The sequence below is a fragment of the Euleptes europaea genome, chromosome 2 (assembly GCF_029931775.1).
Source record: "Euleptes europaea isolate rEulEur1 chromosome 2, rEulEur1.hap1, whole genome shotgun sequence".
Classification (NCBI taxonomy): domain Eukaryota; kingdom Metazoa; phylum Chordata; class Lepidosauria; order Squamata; family Sphaerodactylidae; genus Euleptes; species Euleptes europaea.
Genome location: NC_079313.1, coordinates 14,604,242 through 14,623,612, shown reverse-complemented (window position 1 = coordinate 14,623,612; position 19,371 = coordinate 14,604,242). Strand labels below are relative to the sequence as shown.

At 48.3% G+C, this 19,371-nt stretch overlaps 1 protein-coding gene across 1 annotated transcript in view; it reads left to right on the top strand.

Moving 5' to 3' along the window:
* The first annotated feature begins 7,102 nt into the window (after positions 1-7,102).
* Positions 7,103-19,371, top strand: part of LOC130473518 (occludin-like) — a 28,318-nt gene continuing 16,049 nt past the window's right edge. Inside the window, exons 1-2 of the mRNA XM_056845056.1 lie at positions 7,103-7,810; positions 11,690-11,848. Of these exons, the coding sequence (XP_056701034.1) occupies positions 7,103-7,810; positions 11,690-11,848 (867 nt within the window). The remainder of the gene's footprint in view (positions 7,811-11,689; positions 11,849-19,371) is intronic.

The window sequence follows — 19,371 nt, the reverse complement described above, 5'->3', positions numbered from 1 at the left end:
CTATTTAGATTGTACATACTGTATATAACTTTGACTGTTCTTATATGTATCTTTCACTCTTGTATTGTTGATGTCATATGTGTAAGCACCAATAAGATTTCTTGCTACTTTTGTACTGAAGACTCCGTTGCAGATTACCTGGAGGTTGGCAACCCTAATGGGAGGAGTTGCCTTGGATTTGCCCTCTCTAGATGCACATTTCCCCCATCCGAATTCTCCAAACTCTGCATGGGAGCTTATTGTTGAGTTTTGAGAATATGGATGGGGGGAAAGTGCATCTGTAGAGTGGCAAATCCAAGGCAAAACCTCCCATGCATAAATGGCATCTGGCATTATATACTGATGAGGTCCTTCCCCAGCCCTGCTCTTTCCAGGATGCATCCCCCACAAATCTCCAGGTATTTCCAAACCCAGAGCTGGCACCCCTAGTTACTGATGGTGGTGGTGGGAAAGGTTGTCTACTTGCAGCCAACTTCTGGTGACCCCAGTGCCAGATTTACCTAAAGGCTTGGCAGGCTGAAGTCTGTTATGTGTATTAAGTGCCGTCAAGATGCTTCCGACTCATGGCGACCCTATGAATGAAAGTCCTCTAGAATGTCCTCTCTTTGACAGCCTTGCTCAGATCTTGGAAATTGAGGGCTGTGGCTTCCTTTATTGAGTCAGTCCATCTCTTGTTGGGTCCTCCTCTTTTCCTGCTGCCTTCAACTTTTCCTAGCATGATTGTCTTTTCCAGTGACTCTTGTCTTCTCATAATGTGACCAAAGCACAACAGCCTCAGTTTAGTCATTTGAGCTTCTAGGGACAGTTCAGGCTTGATTTGATCTAGAACCCACTGAAGTCTAGGGCCTCAAAATCTAGGGGCCTCTGGCCAAAGTGTATAATATTTTTTGTATTTTAAAAGAAGATGTATATTTTACAGCCTATAACAGTAAACTCACAATGTCATGTTACTAAACATTCCTGCTTATTCCACAAAACGTTTACAAAGTTCAGTTATTGCAAAAGTTCTTCACAGTGGTAATTTTAACATGTATGCTCCCCCCACCCCAATCACTACAGTATTTAACAATAACATCTTATGTCCTTTAGAGCGGGGCTTCTTAATCTTTTTCCACTTGTGACCCCTTTTCACCCAAGAAATTTTTACACGACCCCCGGGTATATAGGTATATAAAATAGGTATACAAATCAAACAAATAATAAATCAGAAACCTTTTACTGTTGTCAAATTTTTTGCGACCCCCCACATTCAGTTTAAGAAGCTTTGCTTTAGAGGACAAATTGTGAATTGTGGATTTTAAACACCCATCATCATCCTCGGCTTCACTGAATTTTGTTTAAAATACCCTTCCATCTTCCTCTAGATGTGAAAGTGGGGGGTTAGGAGGGGCCTCACAAGTGGAATAGCCGAGGGCCCCTCTTCATCTAAATCCGGCACTGGGTGACTGACCCCTTATGGGGTTTTCAAGACACATGCCGAAGTGGTTTGCCTTTACTTGCCTCTGCGTAGCAACCCTGGACTTCCTTGGTGGTCTCCCGTCCAAATACTGGACCTGCTTAGCTTCTAGCGCTGGAGGGGCTTGCCTTTCCGTGCCCTGATCACACCCAGGCTGGAGAATCGTAGGGTGCTAAGGGTGCCCTAAAGTTCCCTGTTCTGCTTTGTGTTCAGTTGGCTCAAAGTTTGCTCACTCCTTACGGTTCTTTGCTTTTCAGCTGTCCGTTATGAAGTTTGTGTTGCAGGGGGCATTCAGGGTGTTTGGTTGTGCAGAGACCGTTGCAAAATGCATCCCTTTGGGGAAGGAAAACAGAAAAGGTTGTCAATGTAGACACTGCAATGTAGACACTGGCTCAATCGAATGAGGGAAAAGCAAATCAAAACAGATTTTCCAGACTTTTTTAAAAATATAATTTTATTTTTATATATAGGGATTCAGAAAAAAAGAAAGAAGGGGAAAAGGAATATAGGGGAATTAAAAAAAATATCAGCGTGTCTGTGTCCAAGCTTCAATATAATACATTTTTCTGCCCCCCTCACAAACATTTAAACTTATCTAAAAGATCATTAAAGGTAAAGGTAGTCCCCTGTGCAAGCACCGGGTCATTCCTGACCCACGGGGGTGACGTCACATCCCAACGTTTACTAGGCAGACTTTGTTTACAGGGTGGTTTGCCAGTGCCTTCTCCAGTCATCTTCCCTTTACCCCCAGCAAGCCGGGTACTCATTTTACCAACCTCAGAAGGATGGAAGGCTGAGTCAACCTTGAGCCGGCTACCAGAAACCAACTTCTGTTGGGATCGAACTCAGGTTGTGAGTTGGACTGCAGTACTGCAGCTTACCACTCTGCGCCACGGGACTCCTCAAAAGATCATTAGGTGGTATTTAATATTCAATCGGTTAGGTACTAATTGATATAACTATTACTGCTTGATATCTGGTACCTGCTATTGTATTTTATGATATACTTCATGAAACAATATATATGTATTCCAGGGGTGTCGAACTCATTTGTTAGGGGGGCCGGATATGACATAAATGTCACTTGGTCGGGCTGGGCCATGCGCCCATAAATAAATAAATAAAGGAGGGAAGGGGGAGAGAGAGAGACAGAGAGAAGGCAGGAAGGCAGGAAGGCAGGAAGGCAGGAAAGAAAGAAAGAAAGAAAGAAAGAAAGAAAGAAAGAAAGAAAGAAAGAAAGAAAGAAGGAAGGAAAGAAGGAAAGAAAGAAAGGAAAAGGGAGGGGAGAAAGAAAGAGAGAGAGAAAAAAGGAGGGAGGGAGACAGAGAATGAAAGAAAGAAAGAAAAGGGGAGAGAGGGACAGAAAAAGAGAAAGAAAAGAGAAAAGCCTTCCCCCCACACACCCAGATGTTCTAGTGGCCCAGTGCGACCGCAGGAGGGCCTCCACCCCACCCCAGGTGCCCCAGTAGCCCAGCGCGACCACGGGAGGGTTTCCACCCCACCTCCGGGCGCGACAGCAACCCCACAGCCCAGCGCCACCACAGGAGGGCCTCCACCCCATCCCCAGGCACGCCAGCGGGCTCCGCAGCCCAGCGCGACTGCGGGAGGGCCTCGGCGTGACCGGGCAGAAGCCTTACCCACTCCCTCCCCAGCCAGGCACGGGCCCCAGGAAGCCCAGAAAAGGCCAGGGGAGGGGGGAACGGGACTAGCTCCTCGAGCCAGATAAAAGCCCTCCGGGGGCCGGATCCAGCCCGTGGGCCGCACATTTGATACCCCTGACGTATTCTCTTAATTAATTAATTAATTAAAGTAAAACCAGAAACGTCAGTTGTTAAGTACTGGTTAAATTTAATACTTCTCTACCTACTTCGAAATGAAGATATTTTAAATGCCTGAATAATTATCATAGAGAGATTTTTCAGACTTGAATGGCAGGGAGTCGAGGCTTGCAGTCAGCCTCGTGATGTGTGCTACCTGGGGCGGCTTCCGAAGATTGTTCAGAAGGTGTGAGTCATGCAAAATGCAGAGCTGGGACAGTAGATGGGTACCCATTAGGGTTGCCAACTTCCAGCTGCTAAACCATAGAAAACAAGTTCGCCTGCTGTAAAGTTAGGTCAAACACAAGAAACAGCAGTTCAACAAGAATGCTCAATAAAGTAGTATCTGTAACCATCACTGTAATATGTATCAAAATGCTCTATTATGTAACAAAAATAAGCGTAGCACATCAACATACAAAATACCATACGCAATCACAATGACAAAGCTAACATGTGCAGCAGAGAAATATCCACGGAATATATTCCAGAAAACAAATATAGCATATCAACATACAAGATACTATGCACAATAACAATAACAATGCGAACAAGTGCAGCAGAGAATTGTCCATGGAATAAATTCCAAGGTAGAGTCCATACAAAAGCCTTGTACTCCTTGAGATCAATCAGAAATTATTTTCATGTGGTATGACCTCCCCAGAGTGAAATCTTTGGATGATGGACTCTAATCCACGGTTCAGTAACCCATCAATGGGCACTCTTCAATGGATAACGTGGTTGCTGTGAACCCTTCACTAAAACAGGGATCCGGTATTCTCCTGTTTCGATAGGATCTTCATCAGGATTCAACATGGACTGCACCTTAGCTAGTTCACATGCTGAGTCAACTTCCAACTGGTGGCTGGAGATCTCCTGGAATTAGAACTGGTCTCCAGCTGACAGAAAGCAGTTCCTGTGGAGAAAATGGCCGCTTTGGTAGTTGACCTCTATGGCATTATACCCTGCTGAAGTCCCTCCCCTCCCCAAACCCCACCCTCCCCACGCTGCACTCCCAAATTCTCCAGGAATTTCCCAACCCAAAGCTGGCAACCCTAGTACCCATTCATGGAGTTGTGTCTGCCCTGTTCTAAAAGAATGACGTTAGGTGTGTGTTTGCTTTTATGCATAATCCAAAAGGTTGGTTATAATCTGCAAACCACCGGACAAGCTGAGAGCAAAGCATGTTAAGGTCCCCCTTGCTCCCCTATCACCTTGCCAAGGTCTCCCACCCAAGGGCCTGTTCAATATACTCTCATCTGAAGCAAGATGGGTAGCCAAAAGAGGCCGGGGCATTTTCAGGGGTGGCACCTTGCCAATGGAAAGGCCCCACTTCCCTTCAGTATTTTTCATCTGGCTCCTGTTGTTTGTAATTTTATGGGCCAGATGAAGACATTTTTATTCTCATGGGTGTTTGGTGATATTCACTGCTTAATGCGTGGGGGTTTTGGTGGATATGAAATTCTTGTTCTAATTGCTTCTTTTATTTTATTTGTTGAAGAGTGGTGATGTTTTTTATGTTAAATGTGTAGTCTGCTGACATTTTTCAGTGAACCACCTCTAAGATCTTGTGCAAGGGGAGGGAGATTTGGAAATTTCAAGTATGGTCTGAATGGGGGGGGATCCCGGGGGGGGAGTGGGGGTGCGATTTTTCATTTCTTTGTAACTGCTAATCTGAGCCTGTGGGCCCAAAAGATGAGTCTGTGGGGCAGGTGAGGGGCTTTACTTTTCATACAGAGTTCCCCACTCTTGCCAAAAAGAAGTGTGGGAAGAAGGAGCTGTGGCTCAGTTTATGGAGCATCTGCTTGGCATGTAGAAGGTCCCAGGTTCAATCCCCAGCATCTCCAGTTAAAGGGACAAGGGAAGTAGGTGATGTGAAAGACCTCTGCCTGAGACCCTGGAGAGCCGCTGTCTGTCAAGAGTTGACAGTACTGACTTTGATGGACCAAAGGTCTGATTCAGGATAAGGCAGCTTCATGTGTTCATATGTTCAGGAAGAGTTGGTTTTTATACCCCGATTTTCTCTACTTTAAGGAGTCTCAAACTGACTTATAATCACCTTTCCCTCCCCACAACAGATACCCTGTGAGGTAGGTGGGGCTGAGAGAGTTCTGAGAGAATTGTGACTCGCCCAAGGTCACCCAGCTGGCTTCATGTGGACGAGTGGGGAATTGAACCCGGTTCTCCAGATTAGAGTCCACTACTCTTAACCACTACACCACGGTGCCCCCCCCAAGAGCTTCTGCAGACCAAAGATTCTGTTTATTCATTTGTTTATTTTGAACATTTATCTGGTTTCCAGGGTGGCCTATGCAAATCATGAAAATGGGCAACCGATGGCAAAAACAAAAAGCACAGAAATAAAAACTGATCAACTAAAACAAGAAAACCGGTCAACAATCACCAAGGTTCAGTTAAACGGGCAGCGACAGGTGCTATTCAAGGAATGTGAAAATGTTCAACTCTGCTTGATTCCCCCTCCCCTCCCACACCAATGTGGTTAAGCATGAATCATGATCCTAAATAGTAACCACAAAATGTACTAATACGATCGCCGAATCTTATCCAAATGCGGGAGTCTTACAGTGTCTAGAGAATCATAGAATCAGAGAGTTGGAAGGGGCCAATCCAGGCCATCTAGTCCAACCCCCTGCTTAATGCAGGATCAGCCTAGAGCAGGGGTCGTCAAACTCATTAGTCAAAAGAGCCAAATATCAACAGTCAACGATTGAGATTTCTTTTGAGAGCCAAATTTCTTAAACTTAAACTATATAGGTAGGTACACTGTTTATTAACTTAATAAACTTTAATTAAAGTTTTAAGTCTTAATTAAACTATAGGTACACTGAATAAAACTTGATATCATACTTAATAGTGATCTTATTTATTGATAAAACTTTAATTGTTAAGTCCCTGCCATTTCCCCCTCCCCGTCCGGAGTCCTCGTCTGGAGGCCTGGTCTACCGCCATAAAAGCCTATTGATAGACCTGGCCTCCGGCCGAGTCCCATTGGGAGGCCAGGTCTACCCATTGGCTTTCTTGGCAGTAGACCTGGCCTCCAGAGGCCCATAGAAGCCAATTGGTAGACCTGGCCTCTGAAGGGGGACTTTTCCCCTCCTCGGAGTCCAGGTCTACCGCCAAGAAAGCCAATGGGTAGACATGGCCTCCCAATGGGACTCAGCCGGAGGCCAGCTCTACCAAAGGAAGCCCGCCCCGCCCAACAGCTGATAGGCGGGGTGGGGGCCAGGAACCACCGAGCCGCCCGCCCAGCAATTGCGCGGCTAGAGGGGAGGGGAGGCTTTAGCCTCCCAACCATTGAGGGCAAGGGAAAGGGAGACCCAGTCTCTCTCTCTCTCTCTCAGGTGCACCGGCTCCGCAGCCTGGCTGCCGGCACGAGCGGGCACAAGAGCAGGGGCTCCGAACCAAGTTCGGAGAGCCGCACTCAACGGGCCAAAGAGCCGCATGCGGCTCTGGAGCCACAGTTTTGAGACCCCTGGCCTAGAGCATCCCTGACAAGTGCTTGTCCAGCCTCTGCTTAAAGACTGCCAGGGAGGGGGAGCTCACCACCTCCCTAGGTAGCCGATTCCACTGTTGAACAACTCTTGCTGTAAAAACTTTTTTCCTAATATCTAGCCGGTACCTTTTCTCCCGCAATTTAAACCCATTATTGTGTGTCCTATCATGATGGTCTGAGTCTTTGACCACCAGCACCGGGCTGGTGCACTGAAGAGGATACCCTTTTTAACAGGCCGTGTTGTGTGTTTCTTGACAGCCGATCGCCACTGAATGTTGCCTTGGCAGTCCTTGAGTCTCCCAGCTTTCTTGAAGAATGTACAGTAGCAAGAAGACATACGATGGCCCCCCCAACAGCTATGGCCCCCATGGAGATGATTATGGGTATGACATCCAATCGCCTCCTCCTGGCTCCTACTATGTGGAGGATGTGCCCCAGTACTTCTACAAGTGGAATTCTCCTCCTGGCGTGGTGAGGATTTTGGAGGCCACGGGGGTTCTGCTAAGCGTCACCATCTTTGCTTGTGTGGCGTCCACCTTGGCCTGGGAATACGGTTATGGTGTTTACGGTGGCTCGATGGGCGGGTATTATGGTAGCGGATACGGTGGTGGCATGGGCTACGGAGGAGGAGGAGGGGGATACGGCGGTTACGGCGGTTACGGCGGTTACGGCGGTTACGGAGGCTATGGAGGCATGACCAACCCTCGGGCTGCCAACGGTTTCATGATCGCCATGTCGGTGCTGGCCTTCATTACTCTCCTGGCGCTCCTGATCACCAGCCTCAGCAAGTCCAGCGGGTCACGCTCCAGGAAGTTCTACTTGGTGGTCATCATTGTGTGTGCCATCTTGGCCTTCATCATGCTTATCGCTTCTATTGTCTACATCGTGGGGGTCAACCCACGGGCACAGATGTCCAGCAGCTACTACTACAACCCCATGCTGGCCGTGTGCAACCAGATCTACAATACCGGGTCCTACATCAACCAGTACATGTATCACTACTGCATCGTTGACCCACAAGAGGTACAGTCGGTTATCTTTTCTGTGGTCTTTTGTCTAGGGTTCACATTAGTTTTCAAATGAACAGGGCTGGGGTGGGGATGTTGTCAAAAAGCCCTAGTTATCCAATTTGCTGTTGTAACAGAAGCAAATGACAATGATAACTAACAAATACTGTTTTCAATGACGCAGAGCAAATCTCGACAAAGGAGAGGAGATGGAAAGGTTGAACTAACATTGAAGCTTTCCAATCAACAAAATCAAACATCTGCCAACAGAAGTGGCTCAGGAGCAAGTGAGAGGGAGAATGAGTCTGGAAGGATCAGTAGATAAGAGAGCAGCCCTAAACCAGTGGAAACAAAAATGAATGGAAATAATAATATTGGATAAAATCAAAATGTGTGAAGCTTTTGAAACAAACAAACAAAATCACATCCCTATTTTAAACTGGAAGGTTTGAGGGAGGTGACAGATTTTTAGTTAATGCGATACAGGACACCTGAAAGATGGAGGGGGTCCAGCCCAGTCAGAGAAATCAAGTAGGCAACTTATAAGGGGGCTCTGATCTGTGGGATATATGTGAGAAAAGTGTTGGGTGAGGTTCAGCAGCCACGCTTTTGCTAGCTCATCTCAGACTCTACCTTTCATCTCAGACTCCACCTCCAGCCCTGCCCCCTTCACTCCAGGCCCTGTCCCTGTTCCAACAAGCATCTCCTCTTAGCTCTGGAAGGTTCCACCTCTGCTTTTATAAACACCACCCAAGTTTAGCTTCACCCCCTGCTCTGACAAACACCACCCTTTAGCTCGAAATCCTACCCCAGTCTCATAAACCCCACCTTTAACTCGCAAGCTCCATCACTGCTCTGGTAAGCTACACCCTTTGGCTCCCAGACCCCGCCCCGTGTACCCCTTCCCCTTTAGAAGTTCTATGACCCCACCACATAGGTTTGAGAGGTTGCTTTTCCAAGCCAAAACTTTGCTGGGGTTTGAGGCTCCACTAAGTAAACTTTGCACCCAGACTTTGCAATCCCCTCGAGCCTCCTTGCTCAGTGCTTCAGGGAAGAGCCCTGGATGGTCTTTAGGGCAGATCCCGACTTGATGCTTCCACCACTTGGCTTCGGTTCCTGAATCACTTCTATGCCCGGCAACAGACTGAGTCATGCAATGCCAAAGCAAACAGTATTTGGCGAGCAAAGTCACCTCCCTAGGAAACCAGTTTCGGGGTGGACAGAAAACAATCTGGGCGCGTTAGGGAGTGGGCTGGCGCTCTGAGCCACCACCCAGTCCAGCAGATAAGATAAGCCCGAATATTCTTGCCCAGTTGCGATATTCCCCTCTGGTGACCAAAGATATGCCCTGTTGCATGCATAAATCAGACAGAATGTACAACGGAGCAATAGTCTATAAAAACGACTGGGCATTTAAACGGCAAATTTAGGAAATCGGCAACCTTTGCACAGCTCCTGCATTTGGGCTTCTTGGCACGATGTGTGGTTAACCTGCGGAACTCATTGCCGCAGGATGTAATGGTGGCTTTAAAAGGGGATTAGACCAGTTGGCAGAGGAGAGGTCCACCAGGGGCTATTAACCATGGTGGTTGCATGGGACCCCCAACTTGTGGTGCCCAAATGCAGGTTGAGTATCCCATATCCGGACTGCTTGGGACCAGAAGTGGTCCGTATTTCAGATCTTTCCGCATATTGGCATAGTTTGGAATTTTTGCATATACATAATGAGATATCTTGGGGATGGGACTCCGATTCATTTATGTTTTATATACACTTTATACACATAGCCTGAATGTAAATGTTAAACAATATTTTAAATAATTTTGTGTACATTGATCCGTCAGAAAGCAAAGGTAACTGTCTCACCATAATACCAGTATCAGCTTCTTACACAAGAGCAACAACAAACTAACAACGGCAGGCTTTCAGTCTCCACCTGCGATGCAGTGTACACTCAATCAATCAATCGTTCCTTTATTGGCATAAAAAGGCACGCTACAAAAGGATCCAAAAGGAATGGAAATATTAAAAGGCGTCCTTTAAAAAAATAGTTAGTAGACAGTTACATCGAATAACATTGTTTGTTGATACTACCAACTGTTTGGCGGGCTTTTAACCTTTAAAAACGGCCACCATCTCCAAAATATTTGAGACGAACGGTTGTTCAGTAAATAGGCGACATTCAAAAAATCCGGAACGTTCTGTCTGTCAATCAACAGGGGGCTTAATAGTTCGTTGCAAGATTCCATGTAGAAACTACAATAAAATAAGACATGAGCAACTGTTTCAATACAATTGTTGTCCCAGGGGCAAAGCCTGACAGACAGAGGGATTTTCCGAAATCTGCCTTCAAGTAGAGCAGATGCAGTGTACACTGTATTTTATTTTTTTAGGAGAGAGGAAACATTGAAAGCAGTCGGCAGCCTTAGTGTGAGGTTGTTCAGGGCCGAATTGGCCATGTGAGCAATATCATTAAAGTAAGTAAGAGAGCAGGTGGCATGGATCTGCCTGCACGCCGGCTCGAAGGGCCCGGTTTTTGGATCAGTCCGGATATGGGATGTCCAAATAAGGGTCACTCGACCTGTAAATTGATGGATGGTGGTGCTTCCTTACCCAGACCTGGATAGCTCAGGATAGCCTGATCTCGTCAGATCTCGGATCCTAAGCTGGGTCGGCCCTGGTTAGTTTTTTGGATGGGAGACTACCGAGGAAATCCAGGGCTACTATATAGAGACAGGCAATGGCAAACCACCTCTAAACGTCTCTTGCCTTGAAAACCCAGTGGGGTTGCCATAAGTTGGTTGCAGTTTGACGACAAGTACTTCTTTATGCAATTCAGATTGGCCATTTATGCAGGGTCAATGTTGATGCTCGCTCAAAGCTTTTTTTAAAAAAAATGCGACCTTTAAAATGCCTATTCACGGTCCCGACACAAAAGGAGAAATTCCACCCCACCCCCCACTCGCCTGCTCCTTCGTTCCTTCGTTTGCATAGCCATTAGCAATTGCCGGTTGCATAGCTAACACGCGGCTATGATTTTGCATGCTTCTTTGAGGGGAAGGCGCAGATGTTTCCCTCCCCCGCGCGCCTTCAGGGGGCTTCCCTGAAGGTGCGCGGGGGGTCCTTTAAAGGCCCCCCCCCCGCCTTCTTGGAAGCCCCGTGAAGGCCTGCGGGGGGGCTGAATTTTCCCCCGAACTCCAGATCTCGTGCCGAAGTTCGCGGATCCGAAGCGGGGGAGTTCGGACTTCGGCACGTCCCAAATTTAAACGGGCCAAATTTTACCGAAGCCGAACCTTTTCCGAATTTTTTTTTCAACGGCCCTAGTGCTCCGCGAAACATCTCCTAGTGCTCCATGAAGAGATTGGAAAGAAAATACTGCTGTCATTCGGTTTAGTATATAGGTGCTAGGTGAAAATTAGTGCTCCGTGACGAATTTCTCTCCTGAAAAGTGCACCATGACTCAAAAAGTTTGGGAACCTCTGGACTAGTGGAACTGACGGAATGTAAAGGTGACCACCAGGTTTGATGGCATCAAATGAGAATTCAACCCAGTCATAGAGGGAAAGTCCATTGCTATTAACCACGGTGACTAAATGGAACCTCCAGTGTTCTGCAGCAGCCTACCTTGTCAAGCCAGTTGCTAGTAGCAACGGAGGCGGGGAAGACTTTGGCCACTGTGCCCTGCTTGCGGTTCTTCTGGGGGCCTCTGATTGGCCTCCTTTGGAGACAGGATTCTGGACTAGATGGACCTCATCCATTTTTTCTAGGGTCCGAAGTTCTTCAGCTCGCGCCCTTTGGATTAAATTGTGGCGCTCGTGAACAAAGCGGGAGGAGGGGAGTGGGCCAGATTAAGCCAGTGGGTCCCATGCCCGTGTACCCCTTTCTCTCCCCCCAGGCTGTTGCAATTGTCTGCGGCTTCCTCCTCGTCATCCTTCTTTGTGTCATCTGCTTCTTTGCGAGCAAGACGCGGAACAAGATCTGGAGGTTCGGGAAACCTAACATTTACTGGGACAAGCCGCCACCTTTCCAGGAGGGACCCAACGTAGAGGAGTGGGTGAGTATCGTCCCCTCTTTGGACTCCAATGCCTTTCCCCTTAGATCCGCACCCACAACCCCCTCATCTTTCCTGGGCCTCAGAGCTGGATTAAGCACACCGGAGCCAAAAATCTGGCTGCTTTTATGTGGGGTACACATGAACACATGAAGCTGCCTTATACTGAATCAGACTCTTGGTCCATCAAAGTCAGTATTGTCTACTCAGACCGGCAGCGGCTCTCCAGGGTCTCCGGCAGAGGTCTTTCACATCACCTACTTGCCTAGTCCCTTGAACTGGAGATGCCGTTGATTGAACCTGGGACCTTCTGCATGCCAAGCAGATTCTCTACCACTGAGCCACAGCCTCTCCCCAATAGTAATAGCACAGGGGCAGCTCCTCTCTTCTCCAGAACTCTGGAGCCAGCGTGGTGTAGTGGTTAACAGAGGTGGCTGGGAGTGGTGGACTCTGATCTGGCGAACCGGGTTTGATTCCCCACTCCTCCACATGAGCAGCGGACGCTAATCTGGTGAATTGGATTTGTTTCCCCACTCCTACACATGAAGCCTGCTGGGTGACCTTGGGCAAGTCACAGCTCTCTTAGAGCTCTCTCAGCCCCACCTACCTCACAGGCTGTCTGTTGTGGGAAGGGGAAGGGAAGGTGATTGTAAGCCAGTTTGGTTCTTCCTTAAGGGGTGGAGAAAGTCGGCATATAAAAACCAAGTCTTCTTCTTCTTCTCCTCTGGCCCCAATCTACACCCTCCTGTTTGAGCCGCTTCCCTTGGCTAAACGGCTGCGCTGCAGATCCAATTGCAAATCCGCCACGCCGCATGTCTGGCAGCCCTCTCGGCAGCTCCTTTTTCCCTCCTCCTAAATGGGCCGTGAGGCTAGCCTTTGTGATCCAGTGCGGTGAGAATAATAAATACACACAGTGACTTTCCAAACCTTGGATCTGATGGGCCCCCAGCCCACGATCCGGAGTCGCAAAGAGAAAGGGCGTGAAGCGGAGATTGGCTTTCTCTTTGCGGCTCTCCGGCTCTCTAGGCTGTTTGCTTACGATAGGCTCTGGTTTCGGTCACATCAATGATTAACCACTGTGGCGAGCCCGACAGAGATCCTGCGGAAAGCTCCGAATGTAGTCACGGCTCCTGGGCACCCCTGAAAGAAGGAGGGGGAGTTTGTCCCCGAGGCTGCTAAGTTATGATTCCTTGCATGACAATATTTCTTACTGGAGGGACTGCGAGCAGCGTAATGTTAGTGGTTAAGAGCAGTGGACTCTAATCTGGTGAATCAGGTTGGTTTCCCCACTCCTCCACACAAAGCCAGCTGGGTGACTTGGGCTGGTCACAGTTCTCTCTGCACTCTCTCAGCCCCACCTACCTCGCAAGGTGTCTCTTGTGGGGAGAGGAAGGGAAGAAGATTGTAAGCTGTTTGATTCTCCTTACAAAGGTAGAGAAAGTCGACATATAAAAACCAACTCTTCTCCTTTGGGTAGCTATGTTGGTCTGCAGTAGAACAGTTAGATTCGAATCCAGCAGCCCTTAGAGACCAACAAAAATTTTCAGGGTAGAAGCTTTTGAGAGTTAAAGCTCCCTTCATCTGATACGAGTAGGAATGAAGATCTCCGAGTCTTTATATCCCAGTCAGAATCTTAGAGGGGTGTTGTAAAGAAGGAACTCATGATGCAAAGGTACAGTTAGGGTGGCCAGGTCCCTCTTCACCAGCGGCGGGAGGTTTTTGGGGTGGAGCCTGAGGAGGGCGGGCTTTGGGGAGGGGAGGGACTTCAGTGCCATAGAGTCCAATTGCTGAAGTGGCCATTTTCTCCCGGTGAACTGTTTTTTTTTGGCTGGAGTTCAGTTGTAATAATAGTAGATCTCCAGCTAGTACCTGCAGGTTGGCAACCCTAGGTGCAATGCATATTGTAATCAGCTTAATTAGAGCAGAGGGGAAATTACAACACCCCTCCCACCTTCTGACTGGGATATAAAGACTCGGAGCTCTCCATTCCTACTCGTATCCGATGAAGGGAGCGTTCATTCTCGAAAGCTGACACCCTGAAATGCTTACTGGTTTCTAAGCTGCTGCCAGACTTGAATCTCAGTACATGCCAGCGTGGTGTAGTGGTTAAGAGCGGTGGTTTGGAGAGGAGGACTCTGACCTGGAGAACCGGGTTTGATTCCCCACTCCTCCACATGAGCGGCGGACGCTAATCTGGTGAACTGGCTTTGTTTCCCCACTCCTACACAGGAAGCCAGCTGGGTGACCTTGGGCAAGTCACATTCTCTCAGCCTCACCCACCTCACAGGGTGTCTGTTGTGGGGAGGGGAAGGGAAGGTGATTGTAAGCCGGTTTGAGTCTCCCTTAAGTGGTACAGAAAGTCGGCATAGAAAAACCAACTACTTCCTTCCTTCCATGCTGATCAAGAGGGCTTTTTGCCAAGGTGGTTTTGAGCTGTAGTCTGGTGCAACAAACAGCTACTCATCTTCCTTGGCAAGAATGCTGACTCGGAGTCTCTTCAGCACACTTGAGAATCCTGTTTGCATGTTACAGTGAATGCATTTACAATCCGTGCACAGGGTACGCTTGATTTTTCCTTAAATGTGCGCTAAGTCTCATAACATGCAACACAGAAACAGCTGACGGTGTGCTTTCAACCCCACATTTATCCAGGCGCTGGTCCTCGGTTTCATTTGTCAAATGCATGCTTGTTTTCTTTTTATTTTAATATATATATTTTATTGTGTGTGTATATAAACAAAAGATGTTTGTTGTATTACTGTGTTTTAGTTATTTGTGACAGCCAATGGCCATATACAATAAATTTTCTTGAATGGTATAAACAAAAACGCTTAGGGCTGTTTAGCTTGGAAAGAAGGCAGCTGAGGGAAGACATGATAGAAGTCTATACAATTATGCATGGCCTGGAGACAGGGAGTGGACAGGGAGAAGCTGCCAGTTGGAAGGCTTTAAGAGGGGAGTGGACATGTTCATGGAGGAAAGGGGTACTCATGGCTACTAGTTAAAATGGATACTAGTCATGATGCACACTTATTCTCTCCAGGATCAGAGGAGCATGCTTATTATCTTGGGTGCTGTGGAACACAGGCAGGATAATGCTGCTGCAGTCGTCTTGTTTATGGGCTTCCTAGAGGCACCTGGTTGGCCACTGTGGGAACAGCCTGTTGGACTTGATGGGCCTTGGTCTGATCCAGCATGGCTTTTCTTATGTTCTTATGAACCCACATGACTAGAGGCCTGCTCATTTGCTGGAAGCACTTGGCCAGCTGTCGTGGGAAACAGGACGCTGAACCAGACGAACCTTTGCTCCGATCCTGCGGGGCTCTTCTGTTCTTGCCATGTGCGAATCCACCCTGACCCCATCCTTCCTGTAGCCACTCTGGGAATGTGCTGATTTGAGTTGCGGTCGGAGGAGGCTGAGAGAAAGCCCCCCCCCCTCAGCCAGATAATCACCACACTAGGACATCCTGTACTTTATTTTACAACAGAAGCCAAGATAAGGAGGGTTTCTCCCCAGCACACAGGGATCAAAGGCGCTCAGCTGCAGATTCAAGAACAAACAATCCACACGTCCCAAGGAGACGCACCTCTCCCAAGATCTCAGGTTTTGAAGGACCAGCTAGTACCATGAGATCAAATTGGGGGCCACCCAACTAGGGTTGCCAGCTCCGGGTTGGGAAATACCTAGAGATTTGGGGGACGGAGCCTGAGGACGGCAGGGTTTGGAGAGGGGAGGGATTTCAATGGCATAGAGTCCAATTGCCACAGCGGTCATTTTCTCCAGGGGAACTGATCTCTGTCACCTGGAGATCAGTTGTAATAGCAGGAGATCTCCAGCCACCACCTGGAGGTTGGCAACCATACACCCAACCCAGTTTCCTGCTTCCAAAAGTGGCCAGGCAGATGCCTTCCAGAAGAGGTTCTTACATTTGTATGTAAGCAGCTACAGAGAAGCAAGGCGGCAGCAGGCAGCCATTGTGCCAGACCTGGCCTGTAGGCCTGCCAACCTCCAGGTACTAGCTAGAGATCTTCCACTATTACACCTGATCTCCAGCCAATAGAGATCAGTTCCCCTGGAGAAAATGGCCGCTTTGGCAATTGGACTCTATGGCATTGAAGTCCCTCCCCTCCCCAAACCCCACCCTCCTCAGACTCCGCCGCAAAAATCTCCAGGTATTTCCCAACCCGGAGCTGGTAACCCTACTGGTCTGGATGGCTATCAGTTAGTCTGCCGTGTTTAGTTCCAAAGGAGATCTAGCTAAAATGGCGTCTCCCTTCCTCTCCCAGGGCTGTTTAGCTTGGAAACGATTAGGGCTGTTTAGCTTGGAAAGAAGGCGGTTAAAGGGAGACATGGTAGAGGTCTATAAAATGATGCATGGTGTGGAGAGAGTCGACGGAGAAGCTTTTCTCTGTCTCTCATAATGCTAGAACATGGGGTAATCTGCTGAAGCTGGAAGGTGGGAGATTCAAAACAGATGCAAGGAAGTATTTCTTCACACAACGCATATTTAAATTGTGGAACTCCCTGCTCCAGGATGTGGCGATGGCTGCCAACTTGGAAGGCTTTTAGAGGGGAGTGGACATGTTCATGGAGGAGAGGGCTATCCATAGCTACTAATAAAAATGGATACTAGTCATGATGCATATCGGTTTTCTCCAGGATCAGAGGGGCATGCCTATTATATTAGGTGCTGTGGAACACAGGCAGGATGGTGCTGCTGCAGTCGTCTTGTTTGGGGCCCTGGCTGGCCACTGTGTGAATGGACTGCTGGACTTGGTGGGTCTTGGTCTGATCCAGCAGGGCTTTTCTTATGTTCTTAAGTAAGAGCAGCTACAGAGGCAGCAGCTGGCATCCCGTGAGCCAAGCCTGGCCTGGGTGGCTGTCGTTTAGTCCACCATGTTTTGTTCCAAAGGAGATCTGGCTAACTGCTGTCTCCCTTCCTCTCCCAGGAAAAGCTGGAAGCTTCCGGATCTGGGGGGGGGGGGAAAGAGGGGCAGGGGATTTGCCCCCCTCGCTCCAGGAGCCAAACTAGTCGCTGGCCCATTCCGACAGATCGTAGACCCATGGGTTAGTGACGGCTTGAACTGATTTTCCCTGCCTCCCCCCACCCCACACCCACACACCAAATTCCAGTGCATGCCTAATTCTGTTCTTTTGGCGCCGTTCCAAAATCCTTTTTTGTGGAGCTAAATCCCTGCCACGGCCCCGTCCACAAAGGGGTCAGGAAGGAAAGGAGGTGGGTGGTCTCCCCCATTGATGTTGTAGCCTAAACAAACAACTCTCCCCCACACACATATGCTTCTGAGGCTCCAAGATGGTCTGTGCTTTTCCTAACTCCGTCCTCCACCACCTCACAAGCGTCTGAGCACAGTCAGAAATCAGAGGTCCGACTTTTCCGGGAAGTGCCAACAATTGCGATAGGTTTGGGGACCGGGGAGAGAGAAATACCAGCGCACGTAAGCTTGCCGGGCTTTGGAAGGAAGCCAAAGAGACCTTGAACTTCCACGTTCCGGAAGATGGAGGAAGCTCCCCCACCCCACACTCTTACTCCCTCCCCCCTTGCCAGGGTGTTTGAAGCATCTTTAGCAGGCCTTCCTTGTTTATTTATCTTCAGTGGTAGGGTTGTCAACCTCCAGGTGGTGGCTGGAGATCTCCCGCTGTTACAACTGATCTCCAGGCGACAGAGGACAGTTCCCCAGGAGAAAATGGCCACTTTGGCAATTGGACTCTAGGGCAGGGCTTCTTAAACTCTTTCCTCTCGCGACCCCTTTTCGCCCGAGAAATGTTTTCATGACCCAGGGTATATAGGTATATAAAATAGGTATACAAATAAAACATTTACTGATAATAAATCAAAAACCAATTCATAGTGTTGCCAAATTCAGTGACGTGACCCCATATGGGGTGGCGACCCACAGTTTAAGAAACTTTGCTCTAAAGCATTGAAGTCCCTCCCCTCCCCAAACCCTGCCGTCCTCAGGTTCTGCCCCCAAAATCTCCAGGTATTTCCCATCCTGGAGCTGGCAACGTATTCAGTGTGCAGAGATGTGCAGACAAAAGGAACAGAGACCAGTTTTCTGTCTTACGTACAACAAGAACGTGGGGTCATCCCCCCCAAAGAAAATAGTAGATTCTTCCTCCCATCTTCTCATGCATTATGGCATTTGTTTTAGGGTGGCCAACCTCCAGGCGGGGCCTGGAGATTTCCTGGAATTACAGCTCCTCTCCAGACTACAGAGATCAATTCCCCTGGAGAAAAGGGCTGCTTTGGAGGATGGACTCTATTGCATTATACCGTTCTGAGGTCCCTCCCATCCCCAAACCCTGCCCTCCCCAGGCTCCACCCCCAAATCTCCAGGAATTTCTCAATCCAGAGGTGGCACCCCTAACTCACTGCCACCAGATTTATAGTGCAGTCTGATGCAGAATGACACCTGTCTGACCTCACTGATTTCAGTGGACTTAGAATCATAGAGTTGGAAGGGACCACCAGGGCTATCTAGTCCAGCACCCTGCACAATGCAGGACATTCACAACTATCTCCCCACACACACACACACACACAGTGACCCCTACTCCATGCCCAGAAGATGGCCAAGATGCCCTCCCTCTCATCATCTGCCAAAGGTCATAGAATCAGCATTGCTGACAGATGGCCATCTAGCCTCTGCTTAAAAACCTCCAGGGAAGGAGAGCTCACCACCTCCCGAGGAAGCCTGTTCCACTGAGGAGCTGCTCTATTAGAAAATTCTTCCTAATGTCTAGACAGAAGCTCTTTAAAGGGTGTGATTCTGCTTAGGACAGTAGTGTTCTAGGCAGCCAGGCTCTTTGAAGGGTATAAAAGGGGGATCAGAAGAATGTGTTATCTACCGGCAGCCACGATTGCTTCATGGAACCTCCAGGCTTAAAGGCAATCTATCTCTGAATACAAGATTGTATGTACCCAAAAAAGTTGACTTTGATATTCTGTTTTGGGGGTTGAGATATCTAGCTGGCAAAAACAGGATATTGGTCGTGGTGGACTCAGCTGACTCTGACCCAGGAGGGCTCTTCTAATGGTGAAGTCTCCCAAAAGCAGTTAGCTATGACAGTTAAATAGAGCCTCCATGTTCAAAGGCAGTGCACCTTTGAATATTAGATGCTAGAGTCAAGCAGCGGGGGGTGGCCTTCAAGCTTTCTTTTGGAGGCTGTGTGGTCCCCGAGTCTCACCCTGCATAGTTCTTCTGATACCCTTGGTGAGCATCTGCAGTAATTTTACACATTTGGTTATAGGCAGGTAGTTTGTGAAGGAAGTTGCAAACTCTTTCAAATAATGCTTCCCATAGCAGTTTACATTGGCAAAGCCTTTGTTTCCCTGGGGAAGAAAGGCAGCACTTTTCACACCCAAAAAGGGCATCGATTCAGGTATATTTTTCCAAGGAATGTCCATACAACAAGCAACAAAATGCAGCGATAAAAAGGCTAATGCGATATTGGGGTGCATCAACAGAGACATAACATCCAAATCGCAAGATGTCACAGTTCC